Source organism: Netta rufina (assembly GCF_964035555.1).
Source record: "Netta rufina genome assembly, chromosome: 1".
In the NCBI taxonomy this organism is placed as follows: Eukaryota; Metazoa; Chordata; class Aves; order Anseriformes; family Anatidae; genus Netta; species Netta rufina.
Window position 1 is genome coordinate 194,230,345 of NC_140123.1, and position 14,206 is coordinate 194,244,550.

The window sequence follows — 14,206 nt, forward strand, 5'->3', positions numbered from 1 at the left end:
AACGGCGCCGCGCTCCGCTCGGGCTCGCTCCCTCCCCCTCCGCCTTCCAAGTGGTCCCGTCCACAGCTCCGCTCGGCGCCCGGCGGAAGGTCCCATCCGTGGGAAACGGGAGGGGCCGGCGCGGCTGGGCGAGGCGAAGAACGGAACGGAGTTCTCCCCCGAGGCCGGGCTAGGCGCTGATGAGCGTGACGGACGGCCAATAGGATGAGGGAACCGTGGGGGAATAGCCAATGGGAGAGAAGAGGGGGCGGGCCTCTTCCTCAGGCCGGGGCGGCGGGTGCCGCGCCTGCGTAGGGAGGGTGGGGGGGGCAGGAGGAGGAGGGGATTTCGTCGTGTCCCTGTGGCGGCGGCGCCCGGGGAGGGTCGGGCGGAGGGAGGGGAGATGGAGGGGGCGGCCGGGCAGCTCTGAGCGGGGTGGGGAGCCGGGAGCCGGGCCGGCAGGGCGAGGAGAGGCGAGGGAGGGCGGCGGAAGGGGGCTCGAGGCGGAGAACGAGCGAACGAACGAGCGAGCGAACGGCCGGGGCTGGGGGGGCTCCCGCCCGGCGGGGCAGGATGAGCCAGGAGGAGATCCTGAGGAGATTCATCCGGCGGGTGCAGTCCATGAAGGACACGGACCACAATGGGGAAGACAACTTCGCCTCCGACTTCATGGTGAGGGGCCGAGGGGGGGTCTCCGAGGGGGGGGGAGCACCGTGAGGTGCCGTCGGGTGGCCCCCGAGCTGGGCAGGGGCCCCCCGTGGTCCCCCACACTCGTAGGGGTTGGTTGGGGGTACCCCAGAACCGGGGGGGACACCCCCAGAACTGGGGGGCTAGCCCCATAACCGGGGGGTACCCTGATAACAGGGGTATGGGCCCATAACGGGGTTATCCCTGTAAATGGGGCTGGCCCCATAACCGGGGGGTAACCCTATAACCGGGGTTGGCCCCATAACCGGGGTGTATCCCTATAACCGCCCCCCTGGGAGTGATGAGCCCCCATTCCCTGCTCAAACCCCTCCCGAGGGGTTGCTCACGCTGAGAGGCAGAATTAAACCCAATTGACCAGGAGCCCCCCCAGCAGATGAAGGGGGCAGAGGAGGCTGGGGAGGGGCTGAGGGGGAGCCCCTCTCCTTGCCGGCCATGCCTACCCCTTCATCTGCCCGGTGAGCACCCCTGCTCCCTGCCAGGAGACGGCTTAAATGCCCTGAGCCTCCCTGGGAGGGATATTCCCTTTCCCTTCCCTTCCCACCAGCTCCCCATCCCCCATGGCAGCCCTGCCTGCATCCCTCGGCCTTTCTTCCTCCCAGCCCAGCCCAGCTCCCCGCCAGCCCCTGCCCAGCGCGGCGGTGTGCTGGGGAGAAGGGGGGCGTTCAGCAGAGGATTTCCCCCTTATGCCGGCTCCGTTTCCCCCTTTTTGATTGGGCTGCGAACCCGCTGGAGGCCATCTGCCTCCTGAATCGCACAATGATTGGGATCGAGCAGCCCCGGCGAAGCCCCTAAAAAGCACAGAAAAATCCGGCTGGACCCGAAGGAGAGGGAAAAGCGAGCATCCCCCCCCCCCCCGCCCCCCCCCCCCCCCCGGTTATCCTCTGGCGCTGTTTGGGATCAAACCCCTCTGCCAGCCTTCGGAGCTGTCAGCCTTCCCTAATGGTCCGGGAAGAACAAAAAAAAAAAAAAAAAAAAAAAAAAACGGGATGGAAATGTCGCATCGGGGCTGCGGATGTTGCGCAAGGGCTGGGAGAGGGCTGCGGGAGGAAACGGGGCCGGGGAAGGGCAGCCCCGGGCCACCGAGCTGCCAGGGGCTGGGGCAAGCCCAGGGCAAGCTCAGGGCAAGCAGCCGGCCTGTGGGAAAGGCAGAGGGAATGGGGGGAGCCGAGGGGCTGCCCCCGAGTTGGGGCACAGCTCTGGGGCAGCAGCATCCCTGGGTAACAGGGAGGTTAAGGGATAGGGCAGAGCCCTTGTTAAGGGATGGGTTTAGTGATATAATTGCTATTAAACGCACGCTGACATCTAGTACTGGGGAGTCTGGTTCAAGTGGACCAGAAAGGGTGGCCTAGAAAATGCAGGGCTTCTAATATCTCCTCTGTTAAATGCTGTATGAATTAGATCCGGTAATCAGCTGCTACCATTTCAAGTCTGATAAGCAGCCTAACGCGTGCAGTTGGACTGTAACAAAGCCTAAACAATAGTTTTGCCATCCTTTCTCCTAAATAGTCCCCGCTCTGTATGGAAAAGTCGGTTTGGTTTCTGTTCTGTTCCTGACAGCGCATTGTTTGTGTAGCTTTCGGATGTGGAGCCCTGAGCTTTCCCTTTGCTCTCAGAGCAGTAAGGAAAGAATGCTGCTAAAAATGGGAAAATAGGGTCACGGAGACCAACTAGCGAGGCGTTTCAGGGAAAAGGTGTACTGCCTGCAGAAGTGTTAAATGCTTTGGAAAGGATCACGTTCAAGATTTCTTTTGTGCTCTTAACGCTTTCTGTTTCCAACCTGCATGCTGCTTCTGCATAGGAAGTGATAGGGAAACCAGGAAACCGGGATGCTGCTCGCTGACAGAAGTGTTCCCGTCAGTCTCAGTATTCACCTGCACGTACCAAAGCAGATACAGATTAGTGTAGCAATGAGAATCGTAATTACCAATTATTTTTCACTGAGGGCATGTCATTTGCTGTTGTGTTTGTTGGTTTTTGTTTTGTTCTTTTTTTACAGACCAATGCTTAGATACTCATTATAATGATTGGAGAGAGGAGGGGAGATGAAGGGGGTAAAAAGCTTCTGTATTATCTTTTCTGTAGGTTCCAGTAGTGATTTTCTGGGGAGGAATTATGTTCTCATTTAAGTGCAGGATGTATTGTCGCTGCACCGCAACGGCAAGTGTGTAGAAAAGGAATTGCTGTTACTCATCGCTTCATTTCCAAGTCAAAATGGAATCTAAAAATAGGAGAGGAGTACTGAGTGAATGCAATTGAAAACAGTTCTTTATTTTCATGTCTTTATCGCCTTTGACTGCATTGAGTAGCTGACTTAGAGAATTTTATTTGGGACCGAGTGAATGAACTAAAGGTGCTTGACAGACAGGTGCCATGGAGCTCTGGAAGAGGTGGTAGGAGAGCTACAGCTGTGTGCGGGTAGGCTGTGGGTGACTGAAGGCTTCTGGTTAGCCTGGCTGAATGTTACTGAAAGGCCATAGCACAGATAAATCTGACTGCTACTTCATAGTGCCGTTGACATCCCTGAAGACATGTTCCACTCAGAAGGTGGAGAGGTGACTTAATTATTTATTTTCCCTCTTGCAAGATAAATTACACAGCGTAGGCACCAATAACGAGCCTTTTACTGGCAGTCAAATGTATTTAATTTTAATTAGTTTTCACTGGAAAGTAAGCAGGACTTTATTAGTAGATCACTTGAGCATTATGGGTGCACACAATGAGGTGGAAATGAAGTGTGTCGTTTGGCAGCAGCATATCGCTCATTTGCCAGTGGGTCTTGCCAATGAGCTCTGCTCTGTGGCTCTAGGGGCAAGTGGGCATTTCCTCAAATAATGCAGGTTGGGTCTGGCCAATGTATGGTTAAAGTACATCAAAGCTGACACCGGTATTAGGGCAAGGTGGAGTACAGATTGCTTCCTTGTGTTGTGTCGTGCCTTGTATTGTTGTGTGTTCACAAGCAGTCTGGTCTGGATTCTGAATTCCTCTAATGAACAGGACTCATCTCAAACCAGGATTGCAATTCCAAGGTCCATGTGGAGCAAACAGTTCTAGCTTCCAGATTTTAGGTAGACTTCTATAAATACTGTTGCTGGTTTACATTTAATGTGTTCACAGCTAACACATTTATGCAGTAATCCAGCAACAGTGTTCTGCTACTGTCATTGCTATCAGTTCTCTGAGGTAGATTGATATCTTTACAGGACAACTGAAATATGAATGGTGAAAAGCATTTTGTTAAAAAAAAAAAAAAAAATCATTTTTTTCAAATGTTTTGCAGAGTATGACAGTTTGACCTAATATTTGGAGTTATACCCCTGGCTAATCTGTTTTAATGGAGCACAGAGAATGGCTGAAGGTGTTTCTGGCTTCTCTTTTGGGTATTCTGTAGGAGACCCCTGGCTGTCTTCTGTTTAATCCATCTAAGCTAACTCATAGGTTTTGAGATACTGAAGAACTTGCGCTGTGTTCTACAGTATGAAAGGGATTTTGAATGGGCCATTCATTTGAAGTGGATGAAAGGTAGACTTTATGATAGATGCCACTCTTAATCTCTTGGTTGTTTTATTTATTAATTTTTTAAGTTTTTCTTTTTAAATACTTCTGCCTCTTTTTTTTTTTTTTTTTTTGGTGAAAAAAGGGGAGGTGGGATGTGCTTTACTTCCAAGGATCACGTCTAAAATACCTGAGATGAGACTACTAAAAATGAAATAACAATCTAGGCTGCTCTAAATTACCAATCAAGGTGACTGAGATATGTAGTAAAAGTCCATGTAATAATGATAAACACACCATGGATTTTGTTCTAATTCCTGTACTGTCTAATACAGCATTAAAGAGATCACAAATAATACATTCAATTGCAACCATAGCACTTAGACAACCTTCTTAAAAGCTTGTCTGTATATTAATGTGCATTTGTGTAAACTTTCTCAATTTAAATACCACTGATGTATCTCAGGTGTATCTGTGAATGTACTTTTCAATTTTATAGAGCAAGTATATAATCAGGAAAATTAGCAGAGAAGGGTAAGACTGCTATGCCTCCAGAATTACATTACCAATTACTTCTCTTAAAAAATAAAAAAAAAAAAAAATCAATGTCTATACATGTATTTTTTGTGTTGTTTTCTAGTATTTACTTACTGAATGAGTCTCTTGCTTGTAACATAATCTGAAACATGAATTCTCTGCTTAGGCTTCATCCTCTGCATCATAAAACACACGGTGCCTTTTGAAGAGAAATAATTTCTATCTGCTAAGGCTAAAGTAGGAAAAACACTCGGGTAGAGTCAGCTAGACTTTCACAAACAGGTTAATTGTTATATATATATATATATATATATACCTATATATATATATATTTAAGATTTAAAAAGTGATTGGTGTAAAAACAAGTTCTGGGGGAAATTCACGTAACCTGGGGGGATTTTGAGCAACCGTCACCAGTTCTGAGCACTTGTCTTCCTGCGAGCATGCTCCCAGGGTTGATGGCCTTGGGGAGAAGGACGGTGAGCATGCGGTGCAGCGGCACGTTGCGAGGAGCTCTGCTCTTACAGCTGTGCAATGGGTCACAGGCAGCTGGGGCAGCACTTTGAAGGGTTTGCAGCCTTAAAATTTCAGAGTCGAAGTTGTCTCTGGTCTTGTTCGTCTTCCATATTAGGCATTACTTTGAGCGTTAATGTGTTTTTGAAGTGTATTCCTGCTAGCTGCGTTTCATTGACTGCCGTTGGTTTGGTCGGGGGTGTGGGGGGAAAAATTACTTCATTGTGAGCAATGCTAAGTCATAAGGGCCGGCCATAAAGCTCCATTTATGTAGGCTACTTCTGGCTGGAGCAATACGACTGAATAATATTTTCAGTAACCCTTAACTTAAGAAGCTTCTGGAATTTGGTGAAATGCTGTTCTTGAAGTGTTGCACAAAATGCAACTTTCTATGAACATCAATATATTTAAACTTTTTTTTTTTGTCGTCTCCTGAGGAAATGAGTGCTGCTGCTGCTGTTTCCAAGATGCCACTCTGAATTTTCCTAGGGGTGGCTGAATACAACCACAGAACTCCTGTCGTCACCCTGGGGTGTAAGAACTTGCAAACTTGGCCTAAAGTTGCCGTTGTTCTTTCAGGCAGATGAAACTAAAACAACGTGGTTGGGCAACGCTCTGGGTTTTGTCAAATAACTCGCATGGTAACAAGCTCTGTTTGCTCAGCCTCTGAAGACAGCAGCATGCAAGTCTCCTGGTCTTATGTATCAAAGGTTTGTGTACTGATTTGGGGTATTATTAGATTATTCAGGAGGAGCAAGTGATAATCTTGACCTTGCACCTTGTGGCATACAGCACACATCCTAAATAATTTAAATGGTGCGTCAAATACTTAGCTTTTATTAAGATTGCAGTCCTACCATAACTTTGGTGTGTGTATATATACATGCATATATGTACAAACACATATATAGCTATATGTAGATAGATGCAGAGAGAGAAATCTGTAGGTACATGTCTCAGGTGACCACAGTTCATCTATGCTAGGCTCCATGGGTCTGGAGCTCTACATACACGCAGATACATGTGTATATATACACATTATTGTGCTTATATCTATATAATTTCTGCAGAAACAATTTATATTACACAGAAACAGTTTCTTGTTTTGAGGTATACATAACTAACCTTAAAACTGATATGTGTGGGGTGTTTCTGCTGTGTAGTGTTACTGCCAAACGTAACTCACCGGCTCTGCAGCCCAGGAGAGGTTAATCTGAATACCTGCTTATCTCATGTGCATACATTTGCCCATAGGAAGTTTTTAATAGTTAGGGCCAAAGCTTTTCAAATTCATCTTAAAGGCCTTAATTTGTCATAAACAGAAAAGCGTTTGATTTTCTTGCTTGTCAGTATGTAAGATTGATGGATTTTGTGCTAAAGGGACTTGCACTGCTCCAGTAGTGCTGTAATATGTTCAGTATGTAGGGCACTTCAGCACAGGGAGAATAGTAACGCGTTTGTTAGTGCTGGGGGAAGACAAAACTGTGGTGGTGCCTTGAGTACACAGTCTTAGAACTGAAGTCAGAGCCCAGATGATGATTTTCTTGGTTTCTTAAAAATCCTCTTTACTTAGAGAGAGGCATCAGCGTTAAAGGTCAGGTGTGGAATTGAGCAGAGCATAAGTTAATGGGTAGAGGAGAAGCTCTTTGTGCTGCTAGGAAGTACAGCACTTGTATCCTGGTGTTTTCCCTGGGCTGGTGGCACTCCACCACGGCTATGGTCATGTCCATGCCATCTGGGATAACTCAGCTGTGTATATTTGCTGTAAGCAAGGCATGAATATGCATTTCCATTTCTATTAAGTAGCAAATGAAAATTGGAAAGGGGCTGAGCTCCTTGTTTTCCTGCTTCGTCAGACAATAAAACTTACCAGTAGAAACTTAACTCATTAATTTGTTTCAGAGAGATCTGGTCAGAATGCATCCGTGAAGGAGGACGCTCTGATCCCGCTGTGGAGTTCTTGATCCAGAAGTAGGAGTCACTGGGTGCGGCTGCTTTGGTGGATCTGTCTCAAATCCTCCTGCACCTCCCCGGAGTGATGCCGTGTTCTGACCCAGCGCCACCAGGACAGTACAAGAATTAAGCTAGAAGCCTGACTAGGAAGGCTGAGAGCACAACAGCGAGTTAAGCAAAAGATTAGGAGGAGAAAAGCGTGGTGAAGCCCATCAGAGTTTAGGACCATCCTTCTAGGCTGGGAACCACTGTTTCATAGTATCTTTCAAGAGCATGTCAGGATGATTGAGGCGCTGTGAGATTTGCATTGGAAAGTTACAGCTTTTATCTCAGAGGGCCTCTGCTAGCTACTCTCTTGCCATCCACTTTAGCTGTGTAAGAATTTCGTTCATTCTAAAAAGAGAAGGTAGAAAAATTCCCCAAAGGTACTGGATAAATAGAGGTATAAGTGGATGACCTAGTTTGTTTGACCTGATTTTTCCTGCTATCTTGCTACAGACTGAGATTTTAATTCCTTTAAAAGGTAATTTTGTTGGTGGTAACCACTTTGTGGGAAAGCTTACAGCCATCCTGGCTTTAATGGAAGTACCTTTTGAAAGAAAGGCTTAGAATTAGCAGCTGTAAAAAGTAGCAAGCTGATGTAGCCAGTGACTTCAAGAAGGAAAAATAAGTAGCTATTATAAGAGGACTGAAGCTATGAATGATGTTGTCTCATGAACTGAGAGGTCCATGAGAACAAAGGAACAAAAGCAACTAAAGATAAGTTTCATTCATTCGGATTGCTAGAAGGAAGCATCAGCAGTTTGGAAGGAAGTTCTGCCGCGATACTTCTGACAGTTAATTGTGTTATTTATTTTACTTCTGAGCTCCCTTAATGTAGTAAAACAATTGAATTGGCCGGATTTATTAATGTGCCATGGGCAACTAAATCAGGGGACTGAAATTAGTAAGTGCTGTATGAATTGGTTGTCGTGTTCAGTTTTTAGTTCACTGGCAGAGACATCCAACACAGTTCAGTGGTCATAAGCTTCTCCATGTAATTTGGGTTCCTTTCTATTTGGAGGAAGAGTTATAGCCTTAGCTTTGCATATGTTGGAGAGCAAGCCTTGATTCTTGAAACTAATGTATCTCAGTAACGTTTAAGTGTGTCGTGCTACTAGTTTTGTGTCTAAACTAATGGGCTGGAAAGCGTCAGTCTCCTATGGGGTAATTAACTTAGTTAAAGCCATATTGCTTTAAAGAACATATGCACGACTTTAATCTCTTACTTCGTTAAAATACTGAACTTGCAAATTTTAAACAAACTGGTCTTACATTAATTTCCTTCTTAAGTAGTCTTTTAAGTTCTAGCTGGCGGTGTTTATTTTTCTAAGGTCAGTGTTTTGGTGGTGTCGTCTTGAACAATTTTGCATCTTGTTGCATTTGTCTAGTGGATCTGTCTTGTCTTGTCATTCTTATTGGCACATGTGGATGACATCTGCTTTTTGTTTTTATCTAAAAACACACAGATGTCTTGTACCCTTTGTGATCGCAGGAAACGCAGCCTCTGCATGGATCAGTGAGATTAAGAGCAGTTCTTATTTTGGTTCTGGAAAGGCAGATGACCATCTCTCAGCTGTGCAGCAGGGCTACAGTGGAAACGAGGGGCCAAGACTTCTTATTCAAGACAAAGCTAACAAAGGAATATCAACGGGAGGCTCTAAAGATCATGGCATGTGATTGGCATGGTCTGGTCTTCATGCTTTTGTTGGGAATGGGCTGGTAGCTTTGGTAGCAGAGCTGTACTATATATATCTGCTGTCAGGTCAATACTGGGGATGAGAACTCCACTTCTGTGCTGAGCTGGATGTCTGTAGCTGTGTAGACAAGACTCCAGCCCATGAAGGTTTGGCTGGACTTCAGAGACCAGTAGGCATGCCTCCAAGCTACTCACCACCTTCGAGAGTTTCAGGGGGTGCTTTGTCCAGAATTTTTAACTTCTGTTCCATTGTTTGGTTTCCCGGATAGATGTTGGCTTTCCCTGCTGTTAGTACGGCGTTAGTTTTATCTGATACTTCCTCTGGTGGTACTTGGAGGACACAGCTGTCTGTGAACGACTGGTTCCCAGTTCAGATGATGTTATGTGGGTGTCCTTTCTGTGAGCGTTCAAGGGACTTGCCATGTACATAATGCATCATGCTGAAATGCCTCCTGCTGTGGGAGCTGCACAGCTCTTGAGAAGCACAAGTGGTGTTCCCCACAGCTTCTAAAAGCACTTTGTTCCACTCTGCTCCTAAGTGGTTCACTTCTCATTTGACTGTATTTGACTCTCTAATGCATAACCCTGTGGTGGAGCAGTGTCTTTTTCCCCCAAGGCACTCGGTGTCCTGGTAACATGCGTGGTGCCTGCGTGTAGCTTCCTCCTCGCACAGCTTTTATTAGGTTTGTTGCCCAGTATTTGTTCAGTCTTTGCACAGAACTGAATAATTGCCATAAAAAGCTCAACAAACAGCACAAGTGATATGAATAGGGCACTGCACTTAGATCATGGCCACCTTGGATTCATAAGGTGGTGACTTGGTGGTAAATGCTTTGGGTTTTGTGTTTTTGCAATGTACTGCTTTTTTCTTTTTTTTTTTTTTTTTTTTTACTGATTTTCTACACATGGAAAGCCAGTCTTAAATCTTTGTTTATTTTGTACTTCAATCTTTGCCCTCTTATATAAAAAACAGGATTGCAAGGCAAAGCTCTGCTTTCGTTATTAGTTACTGCCTCTTACATATTCTGATAATTTGAGCAAGCAGGTAATTGTTAATTGAAATGAATACAGGTGTCCTGTAGGAGCACTCGAGGGAACAATTTAGCTCAAAATAAAACTGGAAAATGAAGCCCTGTTCTAGAGGGAAGGGTATATGTAGGTTAGTTTAACTGCTTCAAGAACTGGGAATTCCTGCAGAAACAAATTTAGAATAAATTGCCTCTCGGGCAGCAGCCCTGTTGCACAAACTGTTAAAGGAAGGAAATAATCTCGTAGATATTGCGAGTCTCCCCAGATCGCTGTAAGTATCTTTTCTTTCACAGTTTTTTTTTTTTTTTTTTTGAGACTTCCATTTTTAGCAGCATAGGTGGCTACCCAAAGATGCGTTTTTATTATGACCAAACAAAAAAGTAAAACGAACACTAACTTGTTTCCTGTGAGGTAGCATAAATATAGCTGCGTGTGAATGTGAATGGAGAAAAATGACAATGATTTTAGGCAGGTAAAGTACTCGAGCCTCTCACTGCAATTGAGTTGTAGTAAAGAAATGCTTTATTTTTATAAAAAGCTTTATTTTTCTGTTCTTTCCACTCTTAGCAGAGTAGGCCCAGAAGGGGGACGTGTGACCTATTCTGCTTTCTTTAACAGCTTTTTGCCATAAAATACACCAAAGCTCTGGGCACAAGTCAGTTCTTCAAGCTGAATGTTCTGCCTTAAGTTGTTGTTCTGCTGGACACTCCACCTTGCAGTCACTCAAAAAACAATAATCACAGCCTTTTTATATTTTCCTCTGTAAGTGGAAGTTTTTCAAAGGCTGTTCCATAGAATTGTTGTGGGAATTACCATGAAATTGTTGTAATATTCTGTAGAAACATTGCACCGGATGTGCTTTAAACTGGTGCCAGATATTTTCTTAATATTTTAATGAACATGATGAAATTTGACCTTTCAATTCTTTTTTTAATTATAGTGAAAATGCTGCCTGCAAGTTATTTAGGACTTCAACTGACTATTTCTGTTGTTCTGGAAAAAAAAAAAAAGGTAGAAACCTGAATACGTGAAACCATGGCAGAGGGAAGAAGCCTAGCTGTGTTTTTACAAATTACATGAATCTGCAGCTTGTAAGTGAATGATTTCAACTGAGGGACCAGTGAAACTGAAATAAAGGTTCATATCCTAATGTCAACAGGCTGTTGCAATAAATCCATTTACAAACTGCCATTTCCTAAGGGGAAATATTTACCGTTAAAATGCTGGCTAATTCTGTGTCTAATTCTAATACAGAAGATTCTGAAGGAGAGCTCAGGTTACCCGTTTATACATTAGTACACATGACAGCATTTTGGGTGCAGAGCTATAGCAACGCATCCTTCGAGCGTTTAAAAAAGCATCACGCTGTTTAAGTTGGTGATTGTGTGAAAACGAAGGCAGCATCCTGTTTGTACAGCCGTATAGCATACATAATAGGCTTCCCTTCCTGTATTCGTAGAAAAAATGCTCCATGGCTGCTAAAGCAAGGCAGAATGATCATCCCGTGAAAAAACTGCGTGCGTGTCTAAAACCTCAGTGATTATTACCTTGTTGTACTTCTAGCTCGTACAGATGAAGATAACTTCCAAATGTATTAAATGTGCATCAGGCCAGGATGCATTTAGGTTGAGAAAAGCAGTAGCAAAGTAAAAAGAGAACTCAGTCAGGGATATAATTAAGTAGTGAACTGACTTATTTTGAGAGAGACAGTACCTTGAATTAAATGCAATCGTGGTTTTGGTCAGGTGAAAGGGTCTCATAGGGCTCGTCAGGGGGTCACCGGAATTAGTTCCAGTAAATGAATACAACAGTGAGTTCCTTCTGTCCTTGCATTTCAGTGCTGTGTCCTTTAGGTGTGATGGGGCTGTAGTAATGGCACTGTAAAACCTGAAGTCATGAGTTCCTTGTGTCGTACTCGTGTAGATTTTCCAGCTGCTGTTCCTTGCAAACTCTTCCAAGAGAAGTGAGAGTCACAGAAGAGTCAATATTTACTTACAAGATTCATATGATTATTTTTTCCTTTTTCTGTTAACATACCAGATTCCTGCTAGTGTGCTGGCGGAATTTATTGTTGACTGGCAACAACTGAAAACATGAAATGCTCTGTTGAGAGAAATGTAGCCCACCAGCTCGACGTGCTTGAAGTGAAGATTTGTTTGGATAGAGCTTGCGATTTTCTGTGCTTCCCGTGTTAGGTCAGTGTAGTGGGCATGTCGGTGTCACATGGAGTGGAAAGTATATAAAAATAATGTAGCTTATAAACGGGGCTTGAGAATGCCTCCAGAAGAAACAGTTTGTTGGGGAACTTAGCTTATACGAAGTGTGTCTGCTGAAGGGCATCTCCTGCAAAAAATTTTCTTCCACAGCATGGTGGAAATGTTGGTGCTTGTGGGCTTTCTTTTGCCTTCCTCTACGGCTGTCTCTTGATTTGTCTTGAGGTTGTTGGATCTGGCTTCTGAGCACTGTATAAACAAGATGCCCTTTGGGAATTGTACGTTTCTGTCAGCCAGTAGTTGGATCACCCCTGCGAAGTGCGTCGTTTTCCACTGGGCTTAGTACGTGTGTCAGATCATACGCAAATTACAGCGTGCGTATTTGATTCAGCACATCTCAGCTCAGAGCTGTCTTGGATATTTTGGTTTCATTTTGCTTTTGAAGGCTTCTCTTTCCTTTTCCACTTCACTCCCGTTCTCCTTACCACTGTAGTGCCGGGATGGTTGCCTCATTTTTAAGCCATCGGTTGTTACTGTTTTGGGAATACTGATGCCATTGCGGGGCGAGTGGAAGAAGAGAGTGGAGGACAGTGTGAATGAGTTCAATGTCTTTGTCCATCCTCATCTTTGTCTTCCTTTAGCCGGGAAATTCTTCAGAACAAGCATTAGCTTATACAGGTTATGGATTGAAGGAACTGAAGGCAAGTAATTGTAGTGTAGTTTGGTACCCTTTTCAGCTGCGCAAGCATTAATTGCTTGATCAGTTGTTGGGTTATAATAAGAGGGAAGGTAATGGGTCTTTTTTTTTTTTTGTCCTGTTTGTTTTACTGAACTAAATGGCCCATGTACAGCTGGCTGCTCTGTTTGAGGGTGGTTTTAAACTCAATACAGAACAGCTTAGCCATGCATTTTGTTGGTTTTATTATCCTTTTCAACAGAAAGTTAGCTTGCAAATGTTGTTTAGCTCTGATCAACGTGTTTAATAAGTAAAAATCTTAGTGTGTGAGCTCTGGACAGTGAGGCAAGAAGCCTGGGAAGCAGGACAGTGAAGCTTAACCAGACTGGTTAAAAGCAGCTTCAGGGATGAAATAGCTTCTCCAGAGTTATTGTGAATGTAAGTCTGTTTTTAGTCTCAGTTGGGCTTTCTTTATTTGCATTGGAAAGGGCCTTGGTAAGAATCATCATGCATGCTCTTCCCTATCGGTTTTCATGTTATGGCCTGTTCATTTCACCAGGATTAACTTTCTAGTGTTAGCATTGGACCAGTCAGCTGCTTATGGATCTGTCTCCTCACCAAGAGGAGCCCTAATATTGAGCCATATTGTCCAAGCTTGGTTTTCACCAAGGTTCCCAAAGAACTCGTTTGACTATCTTGAAATAAGCGTTAAATCCTGGCAGCTACAAGGGTGCAGTCGACACACAGAGAACAGCAGTGCAGTCAGCACTGGGGTCGTGGTGTAACCTTCTCTCAAGCAGCGTGTGCATCGGCGTTCAGACACGAGGTGCTGCTCGCCACAAGGCATGCTGTGTCCTGGTGAGACACTGATAAATCACTGCTGCTGTGACTGGATTCATTTTGGCCTCCCTGTAAGCCTTCCTGTAGTTTGCATTTTAAAGCCAGGAGGTAGTAATGCTGCATGTCTCATCCTATTACTTGTCATGCACTTACTGTCTCTTAAGGACAAATGTGTATTCCTGTCTGGGCTCATTAGCATTAATTGCCATTCTCCTTACCCCCTGGAATACTGATGCGTGATGCTAGAAACTGGGACTGAGAAGAAGGTGGCCTTTAAGGGAAGGCAGCACACAAGGATTAAGGAGGCGAGAGCTTTAGAAAAATGCTGCTGTTCTTTAAAGTCAGGCTGCAGCAGATGCTTAACTGGCTGTTGAAATGAAATCGAGGTATTTTAAAACTATTGATTTTTGTTTGGAATGCTGCCTCTTGCATCGAGGGAAAATAAGGTTGAGAAAATTGTGTCCTACTTACTTAAAACATTTTACTAAGTGTGGGGTGTTCTGGTATTTGGAAACAATTTTTTCACCC

At 44.6% G+C, this 14,206-nt stretch overlaps 1 protein-coding gene across 1 annotated transcript in view; it reads left to right on the top strand.

Annotated features, from left to right (window-relative positions):
• Positions 1-466: 466 nt before the first annotated feature.
• PTPN12 (protein tyrosine phosphatase non-receptor type 12) overlaps positions 467-14,206 on the top strand; it is a 75,303-nt gene continuing 61,563 nt past the window's right edge. The window contains exon 1 of the mRNA XM_084304673.1: positions 467-651. Within this exon, the coding sequence (XP_084160799.1) occupies positions 553-651 (99 nt within the window). The 5' untranslated portion in view covers positions 467-552. The remainder of the gene's footprint in view (positions 652-14,206) is intronic.